Source organism: Rattus norvegicus, chromosome 7 (assembly GCF_021556685.1).
Source record: "Rattus norvegicus strain SHRSP/BbbUtx chromosome 7, alternate assembly SHRSP_T2T, whole genome shotgun sequence".
Taxonomy (NCBI): domain Eukaryota; kingdom Metazoa; phylum Chordata; class Mammalia; order Rodentia; family Muridae; genus Rattus; species Rattus norvegicus.
In genome coordinates this window covers 18,072,573-18,086,802 of record NC_141540.1, presented here as the reverse complement: position 1 = coordinate 18,086,802, position 14,230 = coordinate 18,072,573, and the positions used below count along the sequence as shown (strand labels likewise).

Here is a 14,230-nt window from a genome sequence, read left to right as displayed (position 1 = left end):
TCCAACATTTTATCAATTAAACAGATCAGTAAGTTATCCATTTCAGTTTGAGAAAGTCATAAAATCTGTTATATCCTTGCCAGATTGCATACTATCTGATAACTATCTAATAAAATATGTATTTTCTAAGTTAAACAGCCTGATAGTCTATAAGACTATAATCAGTCTTCAACACCATCAGAAATCTGAGGATGACCAAATATCTGTAAACAAAGGAAGCCTAACACAGCTTCCAGAACTGAGAAGTTGTAGAGACAAATCTCCACTAGCACAGTCCTCTGTTAGCAACATGTGAGCACTACTCTTCAGACTTCTGGCCTAAAATCAACTGACAGAATCTTGAAATGTAGAAATCTAGAAATGTAGAAGGGCTGATTACTCTGCCTGGGCAGAGATTATCAGTTAAATATTCTGCATAATTTGTCTCTTTGTGTACAGTATTTGTCTGTAGTTGAAATAGGCAGTACCTGGCTGGTGGCTGCCTAGCCACAAAATATTGCCTCACTGGAGGTAGAGATGCTCAATTTCTTTGTTAAATCCACCAAAGGGGAAATGTTAGGAGCAGATATGTCTCAACAAAAGATAAATAACTTTAAATATCATATTTTGTGTGAAGACCTAGCTATACTACCCTTGGATACCACCATGCCACAGGGGCATATGTTCCACTATGTTCATAACAGACTTATTTGAGATAGCCAGGAGCTGAAAACAACCCACATGTCCCATAACAGAAGAATGAATACAGACTACGTGGTTCAATTCCACAATTAAATACTACTCAGCTATTAAGAACAGCGACATCCCAAGTTTTGCCTGCAAATGGATGGAACTAGAAAATATAATTTTGAGTGAGGTAACTCAGATTCAAAGACATGCATGGTATGTACAAACTAACTAATAAGCAGATATTAAACAAAAAATTACATAATACCTGTGGTACAATCCAAGAAGATCTCAAGAAGACTAATGAACCAAAGAACTTGTGTGTTTATTCCTCAGTCCCATTTTGAGGGAGAATAGATCAAACATAGAAGGATAGGAGGGAGGGAGAGACTATGGGGGTAAAGTAGACCAGGAGGAAAAGGTCAGGTAATTGGGAGAACAGGACTAAACCCTTGAGAACCAGCAGAAAGAATTGAAACAGGCAACCTCAGGAAGTAGAAGATGAAGGGACCCTATAAAATGTACCAGAGACCTGGGATGTGAGAGACTCTCAGGTCTCCAAGAGAGGGACTGTAGGATGATGGCATTATGCAGGTGAAGGCAGGTACAAGATAGAATGAGGCCTGTCATTGGACAAGAAGGGAAGATGGGCAGGAGAAAAATATTAGAGAGGCTGGAGCAAAAGAGAAAGACAGCTAAGAGAACATGGAAAGTGGATGCTAAGATTCCTCTCTGCACATTTACAGGTTGTTATGACTATTCTTAAGGGATGGATGTGTATAGGGCTTTGTATGTCAATTATATCTTACCAATTGGATCAGCGGTTGTTGTGTTGTGTGTTCATCCATGTGGGAATTTAATTGAATTTAAGAGAGGGTGTGGTGTCTGGAGACATTGAGCTGCCACGGAAATGGGAAGTGTATGTCTGGTATGGTGGAAACCTGCCTTGGGAACTAGTGGGTAGAGAGACTATATCCAGGCTCAGAGAGCAGTCATCATCAGTGTGATATGAGATGGAGCAAAGTGGGTGAGATGCTTTGCTGACTGAGATGAAGATATCTAATAGATGTCTTAGGGAACTATGGTGCTGAACCTAGTGCAAGATAAAAGACAGAATTTATTTTATTTTTACAGCAACATATGATCAAATAGACTTCATTCCTCAGACATAGCAATTGTTCAATATACCAGTGTATCTCAATGTATTCCACCCTACTAACAAGATGAAAGAAAAACTACACATGATCATCTCAATAGGTGCTGAAAACCTTTGACAAAATCCAACACCTATTCATGATGAAAGCCTTGAAGGGACACAAGAGAAATAACTAGAAATACTAAAGACAATTTACAGCAAGAAAACAACCAAAACCAAAAAAAGGAGCTTCAAAATGGAAAAATATTTTCACCACCTGAACATAAGGGAGATTTCTGATAGCCCAAATATTTATGAACTCAAGAACCTAAACATAAATAAACCAAAAGTTTCAATTAAAGTGGAATAGAGATCTAAACAGATAATTCTCAACAGAGAAATTTCAAATGTCTAATCAACACCTCTCATAGGCTAAAGGAAGGCAGAATGAGGTAAAAAAAAAGCCTCTGGGAAGGAAAACCAGGAATGGGGCAACAGGTGGGCTGTTAATAAAGAAAATAATTGCCTTCTGATCTGAATCAGTGACATAAGCAGACCTTGGGTGCTGGCTCCATACCCAGTCCCACAACAACCAGAGAAAGTTCGATTCCCAGGTGCTCTAACATGCCCAGAATCACATGGAAGGAGGCCACAACCACTGCCCCAACACCCAGAGTTAACTGTGTCCCCAGGATCTAGGGAAGCAAGACCCCACAAGCCAATGGAGCTGCTTCATTCTAGTTTGAAACTTCACCAGGAGCAGACCTGGGGTACTGGCTCTGCACCCATCCCTAGAACACCCCGAGAGAGCCTGGAGTAACTGTGTCCCCTGGATACTTGGATGTAGGAACCTCCACCCAGCCAATAGCATGGGTTCCTTCAGGTCTGAAACAGTGCCCTGAGTAGACCTGGGGCTCTGGCTCTGTACCCAGTCCCACAACAGCCAGAAGGAGCCCAACTCCCAGGTGCACAGAAACACTAAGAAGAGGCCACAACATCTACCCCAAAACTCTGGAGAAATTAGGTCCCCCAGGATCCAGAGATGCAGAAACCACCACCCAGTCAGTGGTACCAGTTCCTTATTGTCTGAACCTGGACCTAGAGCAGCCCTGGAGTGCTGGCTCTGCATCCACTCTTATGACACCCAGTGGGAGCCTGAGTCCCAGGTTCTCTGAAACACCCAACATCACAGGACCAAGGATCACAGAGGAAGCTCAACTCCCAGGAGATCAGACACAAGCAGGAGAACTGGAGCTTGGACAAAATGAAGATCATAGTTGAGAACACAAAATCTTTCCCAACACCCAGCATAGCTGGTATCTCACAGGAACCAAGGAAACAGAAAACCCCATCCAACAATTGGAACAGGTTCCTTACAGTCTGAAATGGTTACTTCCAGCATGCACCAGTGCCTGGAGCAAACAAACACAGGGCTCTAGCTCTCCAACCACTCCAGCAGCACTCTAAGAAAGCTTGGCTGCAAGGAGCTCTTACACAACCAGAAGATCAGAAATCACAGGATCACATAGACAGCTGGACTCTGAGAAGTTCCAACATAACCAGGATCAAAGGAGTGACAGACTCCCTACAAAGACAGCAAGGGCAGGGAGCACTAGAGATAACCATATGGAGAGATGCAACTCAAGAAAGCAACAGAAACTACAGCTACTTGCTATCCACAGACTCCGGTTCTCAAACTAAACCAAGTCCTGGATACCCCATCTCACCAGAAAAGCAAGATTCAGATTTAAAATCACATCTCATGATGATGATAGAGAACTTAATAAGGACATAAATAACTCCCTTAAAGAATTACAGGAAAACACAACTAAAGAGGTGAAGGAACTGATCAAAACCATCCAGGATATAGAAATGGAAATAAAAACAATTAAGAAATCACAAAAAATAGATAACCCTGGGATACAAAACCTAAGAAAGATCAGAAGTCATATATGCAAGCATCACCAACAGAATACAAGAGATAGAAGAGAGAATCTCAGGAGCAGAAGATACCATAGAAAACATTGACTCAAAAGTCAAAGAAAATACAAACTAACCCAAAACAGCCAGGAAATCCAGGACACAGTGAGAATACAAAAACTAATGATAATAGGTATAGAAAACAGCAAATATTCCCAACTTAAAGGGCCACTATATATCTTCAACAAAATTATAGAAAAACCTCCCTACCCTAAAGAAAGAGATGCCTATAATCATACAAGAAACCTATAGAACTCCAAATAGACTAGGGCAGAAAAGAAACTCGTTTTGTCATATAATAATCAAGACACCAAATGCACAAAACAAAGAATATTAAAAGCAGTAAGGGAAAAAGAGCAAGTAACATGTAAAGGAAGACTTATCAGAATTAGACCAGACTTCTGATCAGAGATTATGAAAGCCAGAGGATCCTGGACAGATATCATACAGAACCTCAGAGAACAAAACGCCAGCCCAGGCTACTATGCTCAGCAAAACTCTGAATTAATGTAGAGAAAGAAAGCAAGATATTCGATGACAAAACCAAATTTGCACATTATCTTTCCACAAATCAGTCCTACGAAGGATAGTAGATGGAAAATTCCAACATAAGGTGGAAAACTACACCCTAGAAAAAGCAAGAAAATGGTCTTCTTTCAACTAACCCTAAAGAAGATAGCCACACAAACATAATTACACCTCAAACAACAAAAATAATAGGAAAGAAGAATCACTTTTTTAAAATACCAATGAACTCATTCAACATTAAATGGCATAGACTAAACTGATTGCACATGTAAACAGTGCAATATTTTGCTGCATACAATAAATCACATCAGTGACAAACACAGAAACTATCTCAGAAGAAAAGGCTGGAAAAAGTTTTTCCAAGGAAATGGTCTCAAGAAACAGGCTGAAGTAGACATTATAAAATCAAAAGAAATCAACATTCAACAAAAGGTTATCAAAAGAGATAAGGAAAGACACTGCATACACATCAGAGCAAAAATCTACCAAGATGAAATATCAGTTCTGGACATCTATGCTCCAAATGCAAGGGAACCCACGTTCATAAAAAAAACTTTACAAAGCAGACATTGCACCTCATACACTAACAGTGGGAGGTGTCTACACCCCATTCTCAGCAATGGACAGATTATAGAAAACAAGACTAAACAGAGACATAGAGAAACTAACAGAAATTATGAACCAAATGTATTTAACAGATACTTATAGAACATTTCATCCTAAAACAAGAGAATATACATTCTCAGCACCTCATGGTACCTTCTCCAAAAGTGACCATGTAACCGTTCATAAAACAGACCTCAACAGATACAAGAAGATTGACATAATTACATGCATCTTATCAGATCACCATGCAATACGGTTGTTCTTTAATAATAACCAAAACAACAAAGTCTACATACATATGGAAGTTACACAATGCTCTACTCGATGATAATGTGGTCAGGAAAGAAATAAAGAAATTATGGACTTTTTAGAATTTAATGTACATGAAAGAATGATATACCAAAACTTTGGGACACAATGAAAGCAGTACTAAGAGGAAAACTCATAGTTCTGCATCCCTCAAACAAAAAAAGAAAAAACACTGGAGAGAGCATAAACTATTTGACAGCACACCTGAAAGCTCTAGAACCAAAACAAGCAAATATACCCAAGAGGAATAAACTGCAGGTAATAATCAAACTCAGGCCTGATATCAACCAAGTTTCAAAAAGAAAAAAGGAATCAACAAAACCAGGAGCTGGTTCTTTGAGAAAATTAATAAAATAGATCAATCTTTAGACAGTATCTAAATCAAAAAATAAGAAATCAAAAGGAATGCATAACAACAGAAACTAAAAATTCAACAAATATTCAGATCCTACTACAAAAGACTATACTCAACAAAACTGGAAAATCTGGTTGAAATGGACATTATTTTAGACAGATACCAGGTACCAAAGTTAAATCTGCATCAGATAACACATCTAAATAGTCCCATAACCCCTGAAGAAATAGAAGCATTGATTAAAATCTGCCAACAAAAAAAAGCCCATGGCCAGATGCATTTAGCACAGAATTCTGTAAGACCATCAAAGAATAACTAATACCAATACTCTTCAAACTATTTCACAAAGTAGAAACAGAAGGAACACTACCCATTTCTTTCTATGAGGCCACAATTACATTTATACCTAAACCACACAATGTCCCAATATCTTAGAAAACTTCAGACCAATTTCCCTTATGAATATTGATGCAAAATACTCAGTAAAATTCTCCCAAACCAAATCCAAGAACAGATCAAAATGATCATACATTGTAATGAAGCAGGCTTGATCCCAGGGATGCAGAGATGGTTCAATAATGGAACTACCTCAATTTAATCCACTATATAAACAATCTCAAAGGGAAAAAGCATGATTAGATGCTGAGAAAGCATTTGACAAAATTCAACAACCCTTCATGGTAGAAGTCTTGGAAAATCAAGAATTCAAGGCCCATAACTAACCATAGTTAAAGCAATATATATCAAACCAGTACCCAAAATCAAACTGAATATAAAAAGACTTGAAGCAACCACACTAAAATCAGGGACTAAATGGTAGACAAATGGGACTTCATGAAAGCACAAAGTTTTAGTAAGGCAAAGGACACTGTCAATTGGAAAAAACTGCAAACATCAGATGGGGAAATGATCTTTACTAATCCCACATCCAAGATAGGGCTAATATCCAATATATACAAAGAACTCAAGATGTTTGACCCTACAGAATGAAATAACTCTATTAAAAATGGGCTATAGAGGGGTTGGGGATTTAGCTCAGTGGTAGAGCGCTTGCCTAGGAAGCGCAAGGCCCTGGGTTCAATCCCCAGCTCCGAAAAAAAAAAGAACCAAAAAAAATGGGCTATAGAGCTGAACAAATGACTTTCAACTGAAGAATATTCTATGGCTGAGAAGTACCTAAAGAAATGTTCAACATCCTTAGTCACCAGGGAAACACAAATCAAAACAACACAGAGATTCCACTTCACACCAGTCAGAACAGCTAAGATCAAAAATTCAGGTAACAGCAGATGCTAGCAAGGATGTTGAAAAAGAGGAACACTTCTCCATTGTTGATGGTTTTGCAAGTTGGTACAGCCACTCTGGAAATCAGTGTGGAGGTTCCTCAGAATATCAGACATACCTTAAAACCCAGTTATTCCACTCCTGGGCATATATCCAAAAGATTCTCCAACATAAAATAAGAACACATGTTCCACTATACTCGTGGCAGCCTTATTTATAACATCCAGATGCTAGAAAGAACCCAGATGTCCTTCAACAGAGGAATGGATGCATAAAATGTGGTACATTTACACAATGGAGTACTACTCAGCTATTAAAAACAATGACTTCATGAAATTCATAGGCAAATGGATGGAACTAGAAAATAACATGGGGGTTATTGGGGTTGGGGATTTAGCTCAGTGGTAGAGAGCTTGCCCAGCAAGCGTGAGGCCCTGGGTTTGGTCCTCAGCTCCAAAAAAAAAAAGGAAAAAGAAAAAAAAGAAAAGAAAAGAAAAGAACATCTTAAGTGAGGTAAACCAATCACAAAGGAACACACATGATATGCACTCACTGATAAATGGATATTAACCCAAAAGCTCAAAATACCCAAGGTGCAATTTACAGACCACATGAAGCTCAAGAAGAAGGAAGACCAAAATGTGGCTGTTTCAGTCCTTCTTAGGAGGTGTAAGAAAATACTCACAGGAGGAAATAGAGAGACAAACGTGGAGCAGAGACTGAAGGAAAGGCCATGCAGAGACTGCACCACCTGGGAATCCATACCATATACAGCCCCAAAACCCAGATACTTTTGGACATGCAAAAAAATTCATACTGACAGGAGCCTAATAAAACTGTCATCTGAAAGGCTCTACAAAAGACTGACAAATACAGAGGCAGATGCCTGCAACCAAACATTGGACTGAGAACGGGGTCCCTAGTGCAGGAGTTAGAGAAAGGACTGAAGTAGCTGAAGAGGTTTTCAGTCCCATAAAAGAATAACACTATCAATCAACCAGACACCCCAGAGCTCCCAGGGACTAAACCACCAACAAAAGGGTACACATGGAGCGACCGATGGCTCCAGCCACACGTGTAGCAGAAGATGGCCTTGTCGGGCATCAGTGGGAGGTGAGGCCCTTGATCCTGTGAAGGCCCATCAGTGCCGGGGAATGCCAAGGTCAGGTGGAGGTAGGGAGTTTATGAGTGGGTAACAGAACATCCTCATAGAAGCAGAGGGAGTGGAATGGGATAGGGGGTTCCTGAAGGGGAAAGAGGAAAAGGAGTTAACATTGGAAATTTAAATAAAATAAAGAAAATAATTTATTTTAAAATTAATAGAAAAAATTATTTTGTTTATTTGCAAGGACTATGCTTCACTATGCTGCCATAGTTGTGTTAGACTGCTATTTGACTGTAGACTGTTATTTTTATGTAAATAATCTTAAACCATAGATATTACATTTTAATAATTAAGATTTTTGTGTGGTTTGAAATTTAACCAAATGATATGTTAGCTTATAACATAACCAGTGAATTTTTTGCTGAGAAATATCAGAGCTGTATAAATGCTACTACAGAAAATTATTCCAACTTCACTTCATGTGTAACACATTTGGCTAGAGGTTTCAAAACTTGTCTTACTGCAATATATTTTTAATATGAAAATGCTTATCTTTCAATAAAATATTACAGAGTGAATTAACATAAAAATAAGAAAATAAAGATCAATCACAAACAGGTAATTTCAAACATCAGTGTAATAGTAGATAATGCCAGCCACACCTAAGCATGTGACTTCTGTGTTCATGTTAAGTACTTGTGCACATAGAACCAGAGTGTGTGAAAAATGGACTAAAGATGATCAGGTAGATCCTATTTCAAACTGACTATACACTCTCGGCCTATATTATACAAATTTAATAAGAAACATGATTGAAGATTAGTAGATATTAGTTAATGCATGTCTATGCATATACCATATCTTATACAAATCTAGATATTTTTAAAATGTGTTATATAAGGCAAACATTTATTATACATGGAAAATAGCAAAAGTCATCTCAAAATAATAATTCCCTAATTCATGACCTATTAAATCATCTAAGAAGTCATTCTTCTTTTTTTTTTTTATTTGGTGAGTTAGGTCCTTAAGTCTGTTTTACTGTAAGTGCAATCATTTGCTAATGCTAGCCATATTGCTACTGATATACTGTCTGTAGAGACATAGCATAGTAAACAGTGTAGCCTATGGCGGTGATACTGCACTGCAGAGGAAAATCAGAAACAAGTGCAGCATTATTCCTTGAAAATTAAAAAAAAAAACTGGGACATGTAGAGGTTCAAATGAAATATTTCACCTAGTTGTGAAATTTGAATTAATCTGATCATGTTTTCTATTTCAATTTCTCACAAAATATGAAAAGATGTCCTCATTACCTAATCACATTTCACTTCTGAGTCTTTTTCCCTATCCACTGACTTTACCAGATAATTATCACCATACTAAGGTGTTAGCAAAATATTCCAATGTCACTTTCCCCAGAATCTATGCTATTTCAGCAATTTACTGTCAATTGACCATGAGCTGAAAATTCATTGCGTATTTTTATTTCCCCATGTTGACTTCGGGGTTGGGCACATGCTATGTTTCTCCATTTCTAATATTTAATTTTACTATTCCCTACAGTGATAGAAGTACCTGGGTGTAGCAAAATATATTTTATTTCATTTGAAATAATTGCACATAGTGATTTCTCACTAAGTTCACCAAGGTAACTGGAAAAAAACTGTCTATCCAGACATTTTATTCCTGTAAATTTAAGATGATCTAAGGAAAAGCACAAGTGGACATATCTCATAGAATATGTTCTTATGAATAATCCATAAAATCAAATAAATGTATAATGGAAGCATATGGATTGAGTAGGCCAAACCTGCTTTAATAATATATGATACCCAAAGTGGTAGAAAACATTTGCTTTCAATCTTTGCAAAATGTTAAAGATACAAAACAGAAGTGAAGTTGCATATAATTCTAGTTCTTACCGTACTGCACCCAAATCAGACGAGGCTGAAATAAACAACAATTATCAAACTAGAACCTGAGGGGGAAATCCAAAGTCACAGACTTCAAAGGTATTACCTGCTTTAACAGACTCATGACTGAAATTCTTCAATCTCATGAACTTGTGTGCCAAGCAGCTACCAACAACTCTTCTACTACAGAGGTGTCATTGCATGTGCTAAGATAGTGAGGTATTAGAGAGAGCACAGGGAAAAGGTTGACAAATTTTAATTGTATAATATAAAACATAAAACTCTGAAACCAAATCTCTCTCTTACCCTTCCAATTGAGAGAACAAAAGGAGCCAATAAGAAAACATAATTAAAGAGAGCTTTTTGGAAGGGAAGATACAGAGACTCAAGATGGGAAATACAAACAATAGTGCTAAAATTCATACTTAACCTGAAACACTTGAATATTTCAAAGGAGTGTGTCAATTTAATACACTTACTTTAATTCATTTTCTATGTCAAAAGGTGTTTCCCAATTTCTTGTTTCTTTCAGTGGGTCTAAATGAAAAATAGGGAAAAATGCACCAATTATCGCAGATCCATCTTGGTATAAATGGTGTTTCGTTTCTTCTAGGCAGGAAGAGGTTGCAATGTCCCAGATAAGAGTTGGCATCTGTAAAAACCAGGAAATAAAAAGCCAGGAAAATAGCATGTTAATAGATATTTCAGCTGAGATCTAAGTCTTAAAGTGTTAAGTCTCATTGTGTAGCATATATATGCTTGAGTGTGTGTTTGCATCTGTCTCTTTCTCTCTCCCTTGGAGTGTGTATGTGTGTGTGTGTGTGTGTGTGTGTGTGTGTGTGTGTGTGTGTGTGTGTGCTTGTGCACCCTTGGAGAGTTCCAATTCTCATTATCCTTCATGCCCATACTCAGTAAAAAACAAGTTATTATATAAAATAACATATTTTTCATCTCCAGGCAGAATCAAAGTTATTTCCTCCAAGATTGCAAGATCCCAGAGTTGGACTCTCTTGTGTGTCTGGACACAAGGGTTTACCAAGAAAATGATCATATGGGAGTCCATGAAAATAATACACACATGTTACTTCAGAGGAACTTATTGCTGGAAAAATATAAACAGGCAGAGAAAGATCCATGCCAGGCATCAATAACCTAAATGGATTAGATGACAGGCTTTATAAAACTTAATATGATTGCTGTTATACTTTCCTAAGGATTTCATCATTCAGAGATCACTCTGTCTATGATACATAAATGTCCACACACAAAATCTTGCCCATCCTCTAATCCAGACCATTTTTATCTCATTTCAGGGTAACCAACTGTCAAGGTGAATTTTTCACTTAAGATCCATATATTAATTTCATTGTAGAAATCATGTTACTCATTCCATCTTAATTTTGATCTTCTTTGCTATTGTTTTCTGTGTATCCATGATTGAAAATTGGATCCATATATCCTCAGAATTCTCCTTGCAGTTTAGCACCATACTTTTAGCTTTTTTCGGATATGAGTGTATAAATAGAAATACCTCCATATCTTGAAACAACTTAACATTTGCTGAGGATCTCTACATTGACTGTATAAAGTTACTGAACAAATATATCATAAGCATGGGTTATTTTCTAGCCCATAGGACAGTGTTACATTGGAGAAAAACTTTGTGCTATAGTATAGACATTTTTTATTCTCATGTAAATTTGCTTACCATGAATATTGTACAACATATTCTACATATTATGCAATCACTGATTATGCAATGAATTTGTTATGATAGTGAGCAAGGAACTTTATATACATTATCATATCTCATGCATTTGAGATGCAAGGTGACAACACAGGAAATATAAGATTCATGGTTTTGAGCATGGAGACTCCAATGAAGGAGTTAGAAAAAAGGCTGAAGGAGCTGAAGGGGCTTGCAACCTCACAGGAAGAACAAGAATATCAATCAACCAGACCAGAGATTTTCAGGGTCTAAACCACCAACCAATGAGTACACATGGAGAGATCCACGGCTCCAGCCACATAAGTTGCAGAGGATGTCATTGTCCAGCATTAATAGGAGGAAAAGCTTTTTTTTTGTTTTGTTTTGTTTTTGTGTTTTGGTTTTTTTTGCATGCTCATAGTTTAATTCTCCCAGTTAAACTTTTAAGTCTGTGATCAAACATTTTTTAAAAAAATACATAATACATAAATGTTTTGGATTTTTGACAAGTCTAACTTAGCACTAACCGAGGTCCTGAGCTATGGTACAGAGAATGTGGTTTCCCACTCTTAGTAGCCTAAATACACTAGGAGAAAGGGGCTTTGAATCAGATTTCTTTACATTTTCATACCAGGACTGTAGTAAACAAAAATCAAAGCACAATGAAATTCACAAAAAAAAGAAAAGGGACAATACATCTGCAATAGCCAGATGTTTGTTTAATTTGCTATTTCTGATTCTAAATGATCGTATCCTAGTGGTCTAATGCTACTTCAGAGGGAAAAAGGTTTGCTGTATACTTAGAAAAAACAGTATCTTTTTTCTCTAGGTTTTAGAATTAGTCCAACTACTATTATTTGGCTCATTTCACCTGACTCAAGGAAGACATTATTTTTGCATAAAGAAGGTGTAGAAGTAATTCTAATTGCCTTATCCTTTAAGAGTTAGGAAACTGCATGAATATATTGTATGTATAAATTCACATAAATATACTGGTGTTTTGTAAAGTTGTGTTGAAATATAAGTAAATCTCTCTGGTTGGCTGTTAGATCTGTAAGGAGAGTGTCTGTCTGAAAGGATCACTTCTGACTCAGATTTAAAATTTTAGCATTGGCCTGGTTGCCTCATATTTAGCCTTCATTTGTAAATCTCACTGTGTCCTTCCCATGCCTTTAAGCATTAGAATTTGATCTTGGTCTATATGCTTGTCCTGTGCTTGATCCCAAGTCTGTCTTGACCTTATTAGAATCACAATTTGATATGTCTCCTCCTGTAAACTCTTAAACATATCATTGAAGTTAAGCCTAGGGAAGCTTTGTTTCGTTTGTTTGTTTCTTTGTTTTAGAACCAGGGTATAAGAAAAAGTCCTGAATAACCTCAAATTCAATAGAAATCCACCTGTCTTTGCTTCTGCCTCTTAAGAACTGGAATTAAAGACGTGCACCACCATACCAAATATGAAAGAAGTATTTTTAAGTAACTGCCCATTCATCCTATAATTCTGCCAGTTTCGGATTCCCAACAGTACTAAACTTGGCTGTTGTCTCCACCCCTCTGCCCTTATAAAACATCCCTGTGTTCAAGATGTTCTACTTTGAAATCTAGTTCAGACACTGCTTATATCTACATTTGACTTCATGACTTGGTGTCTTACAGATATCCTAAAATTAACATGTTTTAAATTAATCCATTTATCATCCACCATCACATTTATTCCTTTTGGTCCTTTCCTCTACAGATGACACTGAAATCCACTTAGTTACCCACAGGCTGGAAGTAATTGTGATAAGTTCTACAATCTAAACCATTACGGAGATCCGTGAATCATACCTCGACAATATACTGCACCCGTCTGCTGTAATCTTTCTTATTTCATCACCACTCTCTTTGAAAATGAGCCAACAATGCCTTCCCTAAAGCACTGTGATAGCCTCATTTTTTATTAACTTGAGTGTTTCTTATTTACATTTCGAAAGCTTTTAATCATCTGGTCTCATCTTCCCAATGTAGGGGAATGTCAGAGCATTGAGGTGGGAGTGGGTGGGTAGGAGTAAAGCATCCTCATAGAAGCAGGGGTAGGGGTAGGAGAGAGGAGGAATGGAGATAACATTGTAATGTGATACAAAAATATCCAAGAAAAATAAAATTAAAAACATAAATAATAAAAAATTTACAAAAAACATGAATTTGTTTACATGGGCACATTACTGACAGAAGTGGTTTCTCTTCACTTTTTCTTTAATTCTGACTCTGCCATAAAAGCATCCCTGTTCTATTGTAGAGTCAACTCCATTCTCATCATGAATGCACCAATACCATGTGAGTAGCAGATTTCTACAATGTATCTCTTCTAAAGAGAAATGTGTGCTAAGTCAAAACTTACTACATCAGTCACAAATTTTCATTTGTTCCATATTATGCATATTTCGTGTGTGTGTGTGTGTGTGTGTGTGAATGTATATGTTATCATGAATAAACACACATTTGAATGGCAGAAGATCATGATTTCTTGAGTGAGCTCTTGAGATAGCTCAGGGATGACTTAGATATCTGCTGATAAAAGTGAATTAGGTTGTCTGCAGCAGCAGAATGAACAATTTAATGCTCACCTACATCTTCAGTGCTAGACCAAAGGATT

The 14,230-nt window shown here is 37.1% G+C and overlaps 1 protein-coding gene across 1 annotated transcript in view; it reads right to left on the bottom strand.

Annotated features, from left to right (window-relative positions):
• Nucleotides 1–10,575, bottom strand: part of Vom2r54 (vomeronasal 2 receptor, 54) — a 45,261-nt gene extending 34,686 nt beyond the window's left edge. Inside the window, 1 exon segment of the mRNA NM_001099494.2 lies at nucleotides 10,364–10,575. Coding sequence (NP_001092964.2) covers nucleotides 10,364–10,575 — 212 coding nt within the window.
• Nucleotides 10,576–14,230: the final 3,655 nt, after the last annotated feature.